Raw genomic sequence first — 14,372 nt, 5'->3', positions numbered from 1 at the left:
GGCTGCAGGGAGAAAGACATGGAGGTGGGTCCAACTATCGAGGATTGCAGTCTTACAGTTTGTTAGACTCATGCCCAAGATTCATTATCACTGTAATTACAATAAAGCATCTCAGAGAGCACAACGACAAAATGCTAGATCTTTATTCTACTGCAGTTGAGCTCAGAAAAGGAACAAAGAACACCCTGCTTTTCTGTGAATGGCAGGGCCCTGCCAATTCCAAGAGGGGAAAGTAGAAAGCTGTCTAGAAATGATTATGCAAATTTCCTTAGTGGCTTGAGGGGGGGAATGACATTAAGGTCATTTTGCAAGACCTTGAATATTTTTAATTCAAAATATGTATCACATTTTAATCAAACCAGCTCTGTGCTATTTCTATCCAAGTAATTTGCATTCTGGCTATGTCATGGGGGCAGTTATGAGTCAGCTAAGCTCTCTAATATAATAACTATCAGAAAATTGTGTTGCATTATTCATGTTAATTATGCTGAACCAAACACTGTGGACAGGAAAATGTATTTTCCTTTATGATTTTTTTTTTTTTTGCCTCGTAGAGATTTTAAGAATTGATTGGACCAAGTTTCTTTCTTAGGATTAAACCTTTCAGGCAACAGGGATGTCAAACATGCATGTGCCTTTGCAAACAACAGGAGCTCAGCGTCTGGGTTTTTGTTACCTTCGGCTGGTGTAGCTGCAGTGTATAGATTTCATTTCTTCTTAAACAGCTAAAATAAATAACAAAAGCCGTTGCCCTGAATTAACAGCACGTTCAGCATTCACAGATACCTGGAACATGCAAAGGAAGCATCTGCTAAGAGAAATCAATTTTCCTGGCTTGCCTCCACTCCAGTCACTCTAGTATTTTGACTTTTGTCTTAAAATTTTAAAAGACGACTTGCTTTTTCATGAGTAGCCTTGTTAAGTATACCATCCACCCCATACCACAGGTATACAGGGACAGCTGTAGATATCTGTATAGGTGTCTCTGGAATGCAAATTAGCATGAGCCAAATCTGTATGATTTCACCTATAATACAGCTTCACCAGGAAGCTCTCGAAAAATGTCCCTCTGCTATACCCCATTCCCAACCTATGCATCCACCCATCCTTTCTGCATTTAGGCCACGCTCTTCATGCAGCCAATACAATAAAAAAAAATTAAAAGAGACTGCAGAAGGTGAAGATGTTCCTCATCTACCCCACGGAAGGTAGACAAGGGACAGTTTCCCTGCCCTCCCTGTCTTCCCACTGCTAGCTGTGACAGAGGTTTAATACACCTTGTCACATTTTATGTTCATTAAATAGTCATTACCCCGACATTTTTGTATCAGGTCTCAGTTGCACGGAACTAATTGCATGAGAAAATCCTGATGTAAAGTGTCAGAAGCAGGCTCAACACTCACATGTATTGTCAATAATCATTAGAAACTTCAGTGGATGGCAGACGAGAACATACAGTCAAATATTCTGATAGAATCAAGCAAATTCACAACTTCCTTTGTACAGGTGTTGTTTTTTTTTTAATAAACTCTTAGCCATTAATTTTTTCCTATATTAAGGATAATTCATTATGTTCCCTTGGTTGCTTGCACTCCAAGAAATTCTTCGAATTTCTAAAGAAGTAATCTATAAAAGCAACCTGGTCTAGAAGCTGGGCTGCTACCAGCTAGTGTTACCATCTCATCTGTAGGACAACACCTGCATTCGTGCTGTCAGAGCCTTATGACAGCAGCTTTCTGGAATGGCAAGGGAATTAATGGGTCAATGAAGACGCAGGAGAAGATAAGAAAGGGAAGGATTTAACTCCCCACCTTGAATTTCACCACTGTGACAAGCCTCAATGAAGGAGTTAGTTACCAAATATTAACGTGCAGGGGCTGGGAGAGCTACTTTTAATTCCCGAAAGCGGAGGAGGCTATGTTCCTTTTGCACACCAATCTATCAACAGCAAGTAACATAACAAAAAGAAATTTATCAACATAAAGTCAGCCGGTTCACAGCCATTTTGCTCCACATAATCTCAACAGCTCTCCAGAACCCCATTATCACCATATCCTTGAGGATGTCTAACATAAAAGACTATTAGCTCCTGTTGTAGGTGTAGACCTGAACATAACCACTGGCAGATTTATGCTGCTACAAATACAGCTGCTTGATCAAGACCGTGATCAGTAAAACAGATTGATAGTCTGAGCACACTTAACCCTAAAGGGCAGAGTGATAATACTTAGTCTTTATTACAGTAATTTAAAAGGTATGCTTCGGATAATTATCATTGGAGGGTTTACATAATTCTAATTTGAGTCTCTGGTAAGTTTACTAATTAAATATTTGCAGATCCAGAAGGATAACGTAGGCATCCTGCAAAAATTTTAGAGAACGTGTGCCATGGACAGTGTGTCGGTAGGTGCCTTCAAAGTCAGAAAGCTCTCTTGAACAGGACAAAGCAATAAGGTACCTTGAGCTTGATTTGAGAAGGCTTTTAGGCGTGTGTTTTCCCACAGCTTTCACCAAGGAAACTTGCAACAACCAAGTTCAGCGTACAAACTTGCTTCTGAATCAAGTTTTAATGAATGTCTATTATCCTCATTTTTCAGAGCAGGCGCTGGGGACAGCAGGCAATTCTGAGTGCAGCATCACCACTTGTTTTTAAGAAATGCAAACTGAAGGTAATAAAACAATGAACTTGACATGCAAGAACCAATACACATGCCTATACTGTCACACGTTCAGAAAAGACAGTTGCCTGAGACTCTCTTAGCTTCTGGAGAGACTGCTGGATTTAGTTTGGTATGAAAAAATTGTACCCAAAGTGAGACTGATTTTTGAAGTCAAGCTTGCTGGTATTTTCCCTACGACTCACTGTAATTACCTAGCAAAGCATCATCAGGAGACACCCCAATTATTCACTACACTACAACCTTAACTGTATTTAGAAGAAAAATGACTATTTGCTCACGAAGTTGCAAAAGGACGTGCCTCGAATGAAGCCTTGACACAGGTATGTGAGGCACAGCAGCTGGAAGAGTTGAAATAAATCTGTCCTCACTTAAAGCTACCAGGGCTGTGCCTGGGCTTCTGATTCCCTCTTTCTTTGGGAATACAGGCGCTGATGCTGCATACGCCTGCATAGGTGCTCCCTCAAGCAGTCACTAAGTGGTTGTCACTGCTTCTATTATTATATTTTTATTTAGTGTTTTGACCCTTGCTAGAGAACAATACTAGCTCATACCTGCTGTCTCCTCTCTGCTCCGTACATACCTGCGTGCCGTGTAGGTTCACAGGGGCACCGACTTCATGAGCCTGAATGGCAGCCAGCACAGTTACCCCCAGCAACCATATACCAATTATCAGGTCAACGGAAGACGTAGTAATTCTTCTTAAGGACTTGAATAACCTTTTTACCAGCTAAATAAAAAAAAGAAGGTCAGCCAATGCTAATTAAATATAATGCTGCTTTGTGCAGCAAAAGCAAAAGACGAAGCAGGCCCGTTAATGAGCTAACAAAATCAAAATTAATGGTTTTATGTAACACCCCCCCAATCAATTATTTTGCAATAAGCATCCCAGCACACAGCGAGTTACACAGGCAGCAGATTACCATGCTGTTGTCAGTGTAACCTAAGAATCCATACAACAAGTGGGGCGGTAAGCAAGGAACAAGGTCCTGCACATGGCTGAGACACTGGCAAACAGGGCGATTCAGAAAGTATCTTTGTCCTGCTAGTTCACATCCCATCTCCTGTTTAATTGCTTAGGGTTGATTCCTATTACACAGCACCATCAATTACATGTACAAAAACATCTGAGATTTCAAGCACTAGCTGTAAATGCTCCTGAGATGGGTGTCTGCACCAACCACAGATGACTACGAGATATTTTCACATTGCCTACAGTACACTATTGCATCAACAATAACTCCCCTAGATATTTATAATTCCATTAAGCCAGTAAGAGTAAAAATTCATGAGTCGGTATTTATGTAATTTTCATCACTAGAAGAAATAAGAGTTTCCTCCAGGATTTCCTAGGCTTGTCTGTAGTGTTAGAGCCCTTCAAGTCTGCCCCAGGTTGCGTTGCCCTTAACCTAGACCTTAGCCCATGAAGCCAAACACACAGACTGGCTGTACCACGAGCAGCTGGGGTTTAGATGGCTGAAGTCTGGTCTGTTTTAAGGACTCTAACTTCCTGGGTTTGGGGAAAAAAACTTTAGAGCTCTTACAGAAGTGTAAAGGCATGTCACAGGGATGCATATGGACAAGCTTTTAGGACTACTCTTAACTTTCAGATAAGCTATTCAGCACCTTCGAGTCTAAACCTGTTAATAAATTTGGAAGGTGCTTTGCAAGCATTCAAATAAGCAATAATCGTGACTACAAAGACTGCTGAAGAGCAGCATCAAATATCAGATTTGAGAGGAACTGAGCTTTATTTTTTTTTTCCTACTGCACAGTCTGAGCTTCCTGCCTCACTGAGAGGATGCCGGAAATTTGGGCTAAGTGGCACACTACTGAGGCTGTCGAGCTGGGACCTGGAGGCTCACAAGGTCTTCCTCTCCAGTGCAGAGAGTGCACCTGCGACCTTTGGCACAACTCATGCAGAAACCCTCTCCTCCACAATAGGACCTCATTTGCTACAGGTCAACCCTGCTGGCCTGCAGTACAAAGGTATATGACAAACACATGTAAGTGGGGGTTTCTTGTCCATTTTGATTACTCAAGGGAAAAAAAAATATCTTTTTTAACTTGATTTTTCACTCATATCTAACCCTCCTCAAAAAGAAAGAAATTCTTGGCTAAATGATGATGAATTTACAATGGGAAGCTATATATCCATCTTTGGGTACAGAAGGTAGTACAAACTGCAAAAACAAAACTTCTACATCAGTCTTAGTTCACAAAGATCGAGTTCACTGCATCCATCTCCACTCATTGTTCTCTCTATAAATCTCCTTTGCTGAGAACAATACCAGGTTTCCCAGAGGCATCATTTACTGTTACAAGGTCCATTCTTCAGCTGATTTTGTGCACACAATTATTCCAACCTAGGAAAGGGATTGGATTTTTTGCCTTTTTTTAAAAGAAAAAAAAAAGTTTGCAGCTCAGTTTTTCGAATAACCCAAAGCTTTAAACAAATTTCAGAACAAACTGAACTTAAGACATCCAGCTCCAGATCCCATTTATGAATCTGAAAAAAATCTAACAATTCCTTTCCCTCCTCCGTTTCCTTTGGTATTTACAAAACACAGAGACACTTCACCTAATTCAATTCATATCACACTTAATATTTCCTAACTTCCTCAAAAAGTTTTCTGAATACTTCTATCCCACCACCGCCCTCCCACCAGTTTCCCTTCTCCCACTGCTCACTGCAGCAAGGGCAAGCAGCCACAGCAGAACCCATGCCATAAGCTCTCATCTGTGAATGGGTTGATTTAGGTTTCCAAGTGTAGATTTCTCTACATTTTTGTTCCCTTCATGGTTTCAGGATGCATGCCTCAACTGAAAGCTCCTTGTGGCGTTGACTATTTATTTAGATAATAAACTCTGAGGCAAAAGCATTTTATAAGTACTTATCCAGCCAGGCCAGATGGGACAAACTTTGGAATTCTACCAAAATAAAATGACTTAAAAAAAAGGTTTCATTCTCTGCATCTCATTACAGCCAGTTTCTCAATGTACCGGTGGCTGCTGTGGATGGATAGCAGCACAAAGTTTGCTTTCCCATCAGAGTGAACTGAAAACGTGTGATTTTCTTTGTGCCATGACCATGTAAACACACAATTACTGCTAACAGCGACCGGGAGCTGCAGGATACACGTTTACCTTTCCGAGCACTGCGGTGCACCTCTGTCCAGAGGAAAGCAAGGAAACTGGCTGGTGTTGCTGAAGAACTGCAATTTGGAAAGCCCAACGGTGGTTTCAAGAAGCAAGCTTCCCTGCAGGAGACAAAGATGAGATGTGACAATTACTGCAGAACCATCTATCGGAAGGAACACTCAACAACCTAAAAACGTCAGCTCTTGTCATGTTACTGACACTGCCGGTGATTTTAATTGCCTTTTGTCCTTCTCAAGTGAGCAATAGAGAGGACAGGTGGAATATTAGATTTTAAGTCCCTGGAAGTTTAGTCCAACAAACATAAAACAAATGTAAAATCCTTGTCGTGTCCTTTGCAGCAAGTGAGGCTGTGAATGAGCAACTTCACAAAGGCATGGCTGGGAGGAAAACTTTTAGCAGGATAACTTTTAGTGGGATAGTTTTGTCCAAACCCCCTTAAAATTACAACACGACCATGTTCTGTTTCCAAAACCTCGACCATTGGCACTGTTTGAAAACAGGAGGCAAAGAAACTGCTCTGTGAAGCTTGTGTTGCTTACCACATCTGTCACAAAAAGCCACAGAGTGAACCAGGGAATGGCGAAGGAGAAACCAGAAATTAGCAATTTTCATAACCAGATTTTATATTTTTCCCCCCACAACCTGTAAACTTAACATTTTCTATCAAGTTTCCAAATGTATTCAAACCTCAAAAAAAGAGTTTAAACATTTCCTAACAGAAAGGCGTTTTCTGTTCCGAGGCGATGTGTTCTTTAAGCCTCACAAAACCCAAGACTGAGTTTAGATTTGATGGCATCATTTTGTAAATCCTTTGTGTTGGTCGATTGCCTTGGGCATCTGCACTCGTAATTCCTCATACAACTGTGTTGCAGCATAGCTGTAGTGCAATAAGATTTGCACGCATCCTTGTGGCACTAAACCTTTCCAGTATTTACTTGGAAAGAATGCATTTCCAGCATCAGTTCAGTGATTCCTCCCGTGCTGTCAGGGCATCCATCACTGATGAGTACGCTAGCATAAATCCCTATAAAGTTAGAGAAACTCAACCCTGAAAGCAAATATCCGAGCAGACAGCACCAGGATCTCCCAGACCACCGCAAAGCACATCCCCCTGGCAAACTGCTCTTCAGGAATCTGGCAATGGGCAGGCTCACGAAGAGAAAACTCTGGGAGATCTGTCTATTAAGGCCTGCCGTGTGGAAAATCGTATTCAGATATATGGAAAAGATGCACGAAGCTTTCTGTTATACTGCCTGACAGTTGAAGCTAACTGAAGCTCTGTTACCGTGAGGATCAGCGATGGCTCCAGCTGGTTCCAGTTTAAAGCAAGTTTACTGGTGCAGGGAGGGCTCACTGACAACAGCTACGACCCACAGCAAAGCGTGACATTTCATTTTTAGGGGATCAAGCATTCCCAATATTGGTACACTACCTGAGCGGAGCAGGGGGAAGATGCATTCGTCACAACTGAACCAACATTATTCTGGGTGGCAACCCTCTGGAAGTCTAAAGAGAATAAATTAAAGAGGAGTTAAGCATACACAAGCACAGAAAATACATTTTGTAAGTATCTGCATAGAGGTGTATGGCTTTTCATAATCTTTAGCATGTGATGATCACATATCAGAGGTTTCTGCCCTTCTAGCAGCAAGAGGCAAAGCCTCCCAATTCCTCAGCTGCTGCGGTTTATTCAGCTTGGTCTGTTATCCTAAACCACAGCACGAATGCAAGACGACATGAACTGCAAGGAGTAGACACACACTGAGCTTGGAAGGAGAGCTGTGAGCAGTAAAACCTGAAAGCTCTGGAGCTAAACCCAATAAAATGTGCTGCCCCTTTCAGGATTTGCAGCCTAATGGAAAGGTTCCCGTTGACTTCAGTGAGCTCCAGGTCATGCCTGGGGCTTTTACAGGAATCCTGGCTCCCAGTGCCCATGTCTGGCCTGAGTTATACAGGGCGCTGAGGTAATTTATCCAAATAACCTGGCAGGCCAAAGGTGGTGGTCCTGGGAATCAATCCCCCTCAACCATCCCTTCCAACTACGTTACTGAAGCACTAAATACCAGGCACAATGTGCTGGAAGGGTAAATGATGTACAAAAGCTGCTAAGTCTCGGCAGATTTTTGAACAGTCCTCAAAACTGAAGAGAGAAAAGCATAAGAAGAGTCTTTTTGCCAGTTTTCAGCCCTGTATACACTGCAAATTCAGCTTACTGTTCCTGAAAGGGAAGGAACGTGGATGTTTTAGCATCAGCTGGAAAGTTCAGAAGGATTTGGTGGGTTCACATCTTGAATGGGAAGAGCCAGCTCACACAAAAGCATCCCACACCACATCGGCTTTTGTTCCAAGTCACTATGCCCAACTCTGTCTAGACAGACACACGTACAATTAAAAAATAAGTAAAAATAAAAATAAAAATAAAAAAATACACTCAAGATCTTAAAGAAAAAACATTCAACTGTACAGGATTCCCTTGAAAAGGCTTAAGATTGGACGATGTTTTTGAACAGACAGACTACTCCGGGAAAAGCAGAGACATAAGTTTGAGAAGAAAGGTGTCTGGCTTTAAATTTATTATTTCCCCTGCCTGGTAATGCCTTCAGAAAAGTTGGAAAGTTGGAGGAATCTTTAGCCTTTGCAAAGGAAGTTTCTGCCGCTCAGGATGCTTTGTCACATCAACAGAGGCAACTCATTGCATTTCTTTCCAAACAGAGCAGTGAATCTATGGCATCAAGAAAACGCTCACCAAAAAAAAAGTGAATTAAACCTAAGAATGTTGTTTGGAGACAGCAATATAATACCTACACAGCTCTTTAAATCTCAGGAGCTTTACCAAGCTGTGGGTGGGGCAGACTGAGAACATTTATGACGTGCTTTAGCATCAGGCTTTAAACCAACTTTGAAATTTCAAGCTTGTTTTTCTTTCCACTTGAAATACAAATGTTATTCCTCCTTTTTACAACTTCTTACTCTAAAAGCTGCAGAGTACAGTCAGCACCTAAGGCTTCTCTGTCCACTGAACCAAACCTTGGATGGCGGCTAACAAATTCATTTTGACAGCAGTGGTATCTATAAAATAAGGACACCGTCATTTATTTTATAAATAGAGGAGAAAGTGCTTAAATTTCCCAGCAAACTAATAAAACAAATCCCGCTTCTGATCAGTTCGAGTGAAGAGCCAAGTGATTAACCATCACTTTGAATGAACACCTTTATTCCTGGGACCTTGGGCTGTCCTAGGACCCAGAGAACAGGACAAAACCTCAGCTTTTGGAGAAGAATTAGACTCCAAGAGGCTCTGAATTAAGGCTTACCTGCAGAACACACCAAAATGGTGTAGGATGGAAGGCAGAAATGCAAGTTATTCCAGCTATGCAGGTGCAATGCGCACAACTCACGGCCCCTAAGGAACGCAGTGGGATGTCTGGCACGCAGCGAGCAGCAGGTCACATATAGTCCTGGGATAAATGTTTCATTTCCTTGACATTTATTACCAAAACTGTAGCAACAGCTTGATTTCTTTTCCTCGTCTCTCCTCCACGCATGCTGAGAACTTCTCCAAAGTTACTCATGCAATATATTTCTGGAGGTTAATTCGGGACAAAAATCCCAGGAAGCAAATAGCACAGAAACTACCAACATATTCCTTTTTTTATTGTTTCTGACAATCAGTAGTAAAATGTGTTGCTGCTACCTAGGGAGCCAGTTCTAGCATTACTCATTTTACATTAGGGTCCAGAAGAATAAATCCTTCCAGAGCTCTTGCTGGCATTAAGCTGAAACATAAGTCTAGATTTGTAAAGGAAATGTATTAAACAGATGAGACAGCAGTAGAATACAGATTTAAAGGAGAAGAGAGACATATCTTCCTGCCCTGTATACTATTAAATAACAAACAGAAGGGAACCACATGGAAACAGCTGAGCTGCAAATAAGCATCAACTAATACATAGATGCGTCACCCTAAAAGGAAATAAATCTCTGTACTTCATCCTGTTCTGCTTAAAATCTGGAAGCTTCTGCAAGAGCAGATCAAGCGGTCCAGGAGAGCACCCACACGGTTTGGATGGGAACTGCCCGAATCTTGTTTCCTAAAGAAAAGGAGAACACAGGCAGAATACAAAGTTCTCTTTTCAGCATGAAAACAGTGCAGGATTAGGACTTTGTCCTCCTGGACAGGTTGCAGGAACTTGTAGGGGAGAAGCACAAAGAAAATAAAAGGCAAGTACAGTTCGAGGATTACGTGTAGAGGTTTAAGTACACCTTCTGGGCACAGCAAAAAACAACTGGTGGACCACAAATGCCTTTTTTTGTTATTGTTAAGTTCACAGGGCCACTTCACAGCCACAAGCCAGCTGGTTTTGCTGCAGTGCTAGACAAAAAAAAAACACTACAGCAAAGAGAAAAGATAATCCAGCTGTACAAGCAGGGAATGGAAGTCAGGAGATGTGGCAGCTTCGGTATTTAGCTCTGCCAGGTATTCCCTGCGTGCTCCACAAAACATGGTTCCAGCATTAAAGCAAGTGAACATTTTTTCCTCAAATATCTCTTCGTTTCAGAGCCTGTAGGACCACTACAAAGCCCAGCCACACCAGGGTTTAGCCCCTACTAGTACTTACGCTATAAAATCATAAACTTGACCGCTAAACTTGGAAAAAGTATTTTGTCACGAAGAATCAGCATGACTTGGGTACAGACAACAGAGCAGAGATGCCCAGAACGTCCCAGGGATGCTATGAAGCCACAGTGCATATTTTTAAATCAATTATCCTGGACAATTTTATGAACAGCTGCAGAGATCAAGTAAACTGTACTCTCTAGGTTTACAGAGAGCGGGCATGAAAATTGTATGGAAATAGGGTAATCAGAGGGGTTTTTTCATTGTTGTCACTGCACAAAGCTGGAAAGTACTCCATTAACCTAGGCTCCAGGTGCAGCAAACCCTGTTTGAAGTACGGAATCGGGACCATTATACCCTTAGGCAATAGAGCTGGCTAAAAAGCTTCAGCAGACCTGCACAACTATTTAGCAGCACAAAGCAACTCCTAACCACTGTCCCCAGAGTTCGTGTAAGAGATGCTCATGTGACAAGCAAGCTAAGTGCTCAGTGTTGAAGCCCTTCTGACACATATTTTGATCATAGGCAAATTTGTTCTAAGTATCTAAAGGTAAACATAATAGCAATAAAAGTCTACAGGGTTTAAGGTGTCCAAAGATTAGAGTTTAGAAGAGTAAATAAAAGAAATCAGAGGTCTCGAAAGGATTTGATTTTACTTCTCAGTACTCCTTACAAGGTATTTGGTATTGCCCAGTGCAGGTGTAATCGCTGGCTGCTTCTTCTTTCCCAATTCAGTGCATCCTGAGGCTCCTTTTCTATTACGATCAAGCCTGCTGCAGGAATAGAAGCCCTACCCTGCTAACACTGCTCCGGCGTGGCCGCAGGGTTTGCAGCAGCAGCTGTTGGAGCACACAAGTGCTGGCACTGCCGCTGCTGCTGAAACAAGGACTTCAGCTAATGCATCCACAGGCTTTTTTGGTCTCTTAGGTGAAAGGCTCATTTCAGCTTCCTCACGTTAGTTATCCACTCCTTGCATTCATTCGTACGTCAGCCCGTAACAGACAAGGATACACACCTCTTACCATGAAGAGGAAGCTCGAGGGGCTGCACCGTGCTGCTTGCATACAGGCAGGCAGATTATCACTCCCAATCCCCTCCCCACTGCAGAGCAGAGGGAAAACCAGCACGGGACAAAGAAAGGTCTTCAAAATCAGCACATCTTTGGGGCCTGATTAAAACCCAGCTCGGATGCTGCAGCATTTCCTTGCCTGTCACACGAGGCTGCTCCACACAGCTGTTTGAGCAGGAGAACAAAATCAAATTGCCTGTGCTGCCCAGGCAAAGGACGTGAAAAACCACCCTGGCTGTCAAGGTGGAAAAAAAGATCTAGTCCGTGGTGTGCCAAGGGCTGGAGCCATCATAGGAAGCATCGAGCCCAGAGGAACAATTACAGCGTGACAGATAACACAGCGGTACTGCACCCACAAAGGAAGCTGAAGAAGAGGTGGGAGCTGGATGCTGGGGGAGAGGTGGCAGCCTGGGTTACATCAGCACGCCTCAGGAGATCACCCGCATGTCTGCGGTGCACGAGTCTCCCCCAGCAGAGCACAAACGGCGAGCAGGGAGGTTTGCAAGTCAGGCTGACAGCCCAGTGCAGGCCCTGTGGTGACAATATCATCTGGGCTAGTCAGCTAAGGCTGCCCAGGGCTGAAAGCTGATCTGCAGACCTTCAGCGCATCAGATGAATTGTACTTCAAAAGGACTTGATCCAACCCTCCTTAAATAATTGTTGTTTTTTCTCCTGCTGTTAATAAACATTATCTGCAAAGCCTTTTGGATGACTGCCCTTCCAGAAGTTTTATAAAAGAGTCACCCAAGCCAAGGCAGCACACTGGAAGCAGTGGCTGAAATGCAGTTCCAGGGAGTTCAGAACCAACAAGCCAACCAAAACTAGAAGTACACAGACCAAGAATGGCTTTCCTCACAAAAAAGGACATCTCTTTTCTGGCTACAACAGCAGAAAGGTGGTTCTAATAAGCTGACATAAATCATCAGCTTTTGATGTGATGTTGATTACCAATCCTTCCCCATCCATTCCTTCTTCCCCTGCAGCCCAAGTGCAGCATCCTCTACCAACACTCACAAGTGGCAGAGCAGCTTGTCGAGCCCACAGTGCTTGTTTGTGACCATTTAAGAGCAAAGATATTCCCGTGATATCCCAGACAGGCCAAAAGAAGAACACCTGGCAGCCAGCTAACCCAGGCTCTGTGCAGGACTTGAAGATCTCAGCACGGCACCACCGCACACGCATGGCTTGCACATCCAGTTTCACTGGGCTCCTTCCAAGGGGAACACGCGGAGTTAAGCATTCACACCACATCCTGCAGAAAAAGGTGCTTTCCCCATCCTTTCTACTACGAAATTCTGAAGCGTTCATTCACATTTAGAGCTTGGCACGGGAAGAGAAAATCCAAGGCTTGTCTATAGCTCAAGATGTCTGTGTGGGTGAGAAATCCATCATCACTTTTACCACCTGCTCTTGGAGGCCAGACCCAGTGTGGATCTTGAACACAGCAAGCACTGCTCAAGGTCTTAGCGTGATCTTCAGCAAATCTTTACTATCTTGTGCATCAGCCACATAACTGAGATAATGCTAAATTCATCTCTGTGCCCTGCAGGAACGCACAGTGCTCTCCTATAGAGGACTTCTAAAAACACAAAAGCTTGTAAACATTTGATTTGTTTTCAAGTCTTGTTCAACGCGAAAGAAACTTGTCTGTAGCACCGAATAATATGCTGCGTACCTGAGCGAGGCAAATCTGAGCAGTAAGCTGTTTATCAACGTGCTGCTCTAACAGCTGGATTCTCTATGAAAAAGCTGAATTTCAAAAATCACAATATTTGGGACCGTATTAGAACCAATACAGATCTATTAATAGAGAAATGAGAAACATCCCATGGAATTTCATCCGGATTACATGAACTGAACAGGGGACACTGAATAGTTTAGAGAACGTAAGCAATCCAAAGACAAATAAAACAAACGCTACTGCTTAAGTGTTCCTAAAAAAATAAAGATTCTGCTCAAGGGGGAAATTATAAGCCCAAGTGCTTCAGTTACTCTCAGCAGAAACTCGTATATTAGTCAAAACTTAGCGTATTTCCAGCCACTGAGCTGTGTTGCACATAATTACAGGGCGGGGATTCAAATCCACTATATTTGCTTCACTTAATCCTATATGACGTTAATGTGGCATGGCACACACAACATTTATCGTGAGAAAACAGATTAGGAGTCCCCTGCTACAATAATAGTCCAAACGACAGCGGTGTTTTACCATCACACTACATGAATAGCGGCCACGGGTGATCATAAAGAAGATTTGCAGGTACAAGGGAGTACCCATTACGTCTGCATCCAGCGCAAGTCCACGAGGGCTGAACTACGTAGGGAAGGTATCAAAAACGGAGCTCCAGACAAGAAAGGGTTCCCTCTTTTCCACCAGGAATAATCATTTGCAACCCAATGAAAAATTTTACGCAAACTGAAATGAAATAGTTTGTTTCCACTTGAGTTGGAGAAGGCTGCATTTGTTATTTAAGCAAAGCCTCAAGATTAGTCATTTTAATTGAAATACTTGTTTTAAAAACTGTTAACGATGGCAAAATTGAAACCGATTTTGTCTGGCACCTAACAGTGAACCACACGCTTGCCTGGAGACTGCCATAAAACTGAAAAATAATCATGGCAGAAAAAGATAACAAGTCTCCAAATGTGTCTACACCTGCTGAAAGAGGCTTCACTGACACAACCCTAAACACAGGCCAGGTTACCAAATTCACTCATACTTACATAAATACTTCTGGGCTATTTAGATGCCAGCATTTAGTTTTCAATTGCTTTTTTAATGAAACCTCCTTCCAAGTCTTGACACAACAGATTATTCCTTGATAGGATGAATTAAGGTCTATAC

General features: G+C 42.6%; 1 protein-coding gene across 1 annotated transcript in view; it reads right to left on the bottom strand.

The window, feature by feature from the left end:
- The window catches only part of LOC310886873 (uncharacterized protein), a 227,951-nt gene that overhangs the window by 189,822 nt on the left and 23,757 nt on the right, over positions 1–14,372 (bottom strand). The window contains exons 9-11 of the mRNA XM_083812047.1: positions 8,054–8,208; positions 7,273–7,346; positions 5,826–5,938 (exon numbers count right to left, since the gene is read on the bottom strand). Coding sequence (XP_083668173.1) covers positions 5,826–5,938; positions 7,273–7,346; positions 8,054–8,090 — 224 coding nt within the window. The 5' untranslated portion in view covers positions 8,091–8,208. The remainder of the gene's footprint in view (positions 1–5,825; positions 5,939–7,272; positions 7,347–8,053; positions 8,209–14,372) is intronic.

Source organism: Anser anser (genome assembly GCF_964211835.1).
Source record: "Anser anser genome assembly, chromosome: 26".
NCBI lineage: Eukaryota > Metazoa > Chordata > Aves > Anseriformes > Anatidae > Anser > Anser anser.
This window is presented reverse-complemented; position numbering and strand designations above follow the sequence as displayed.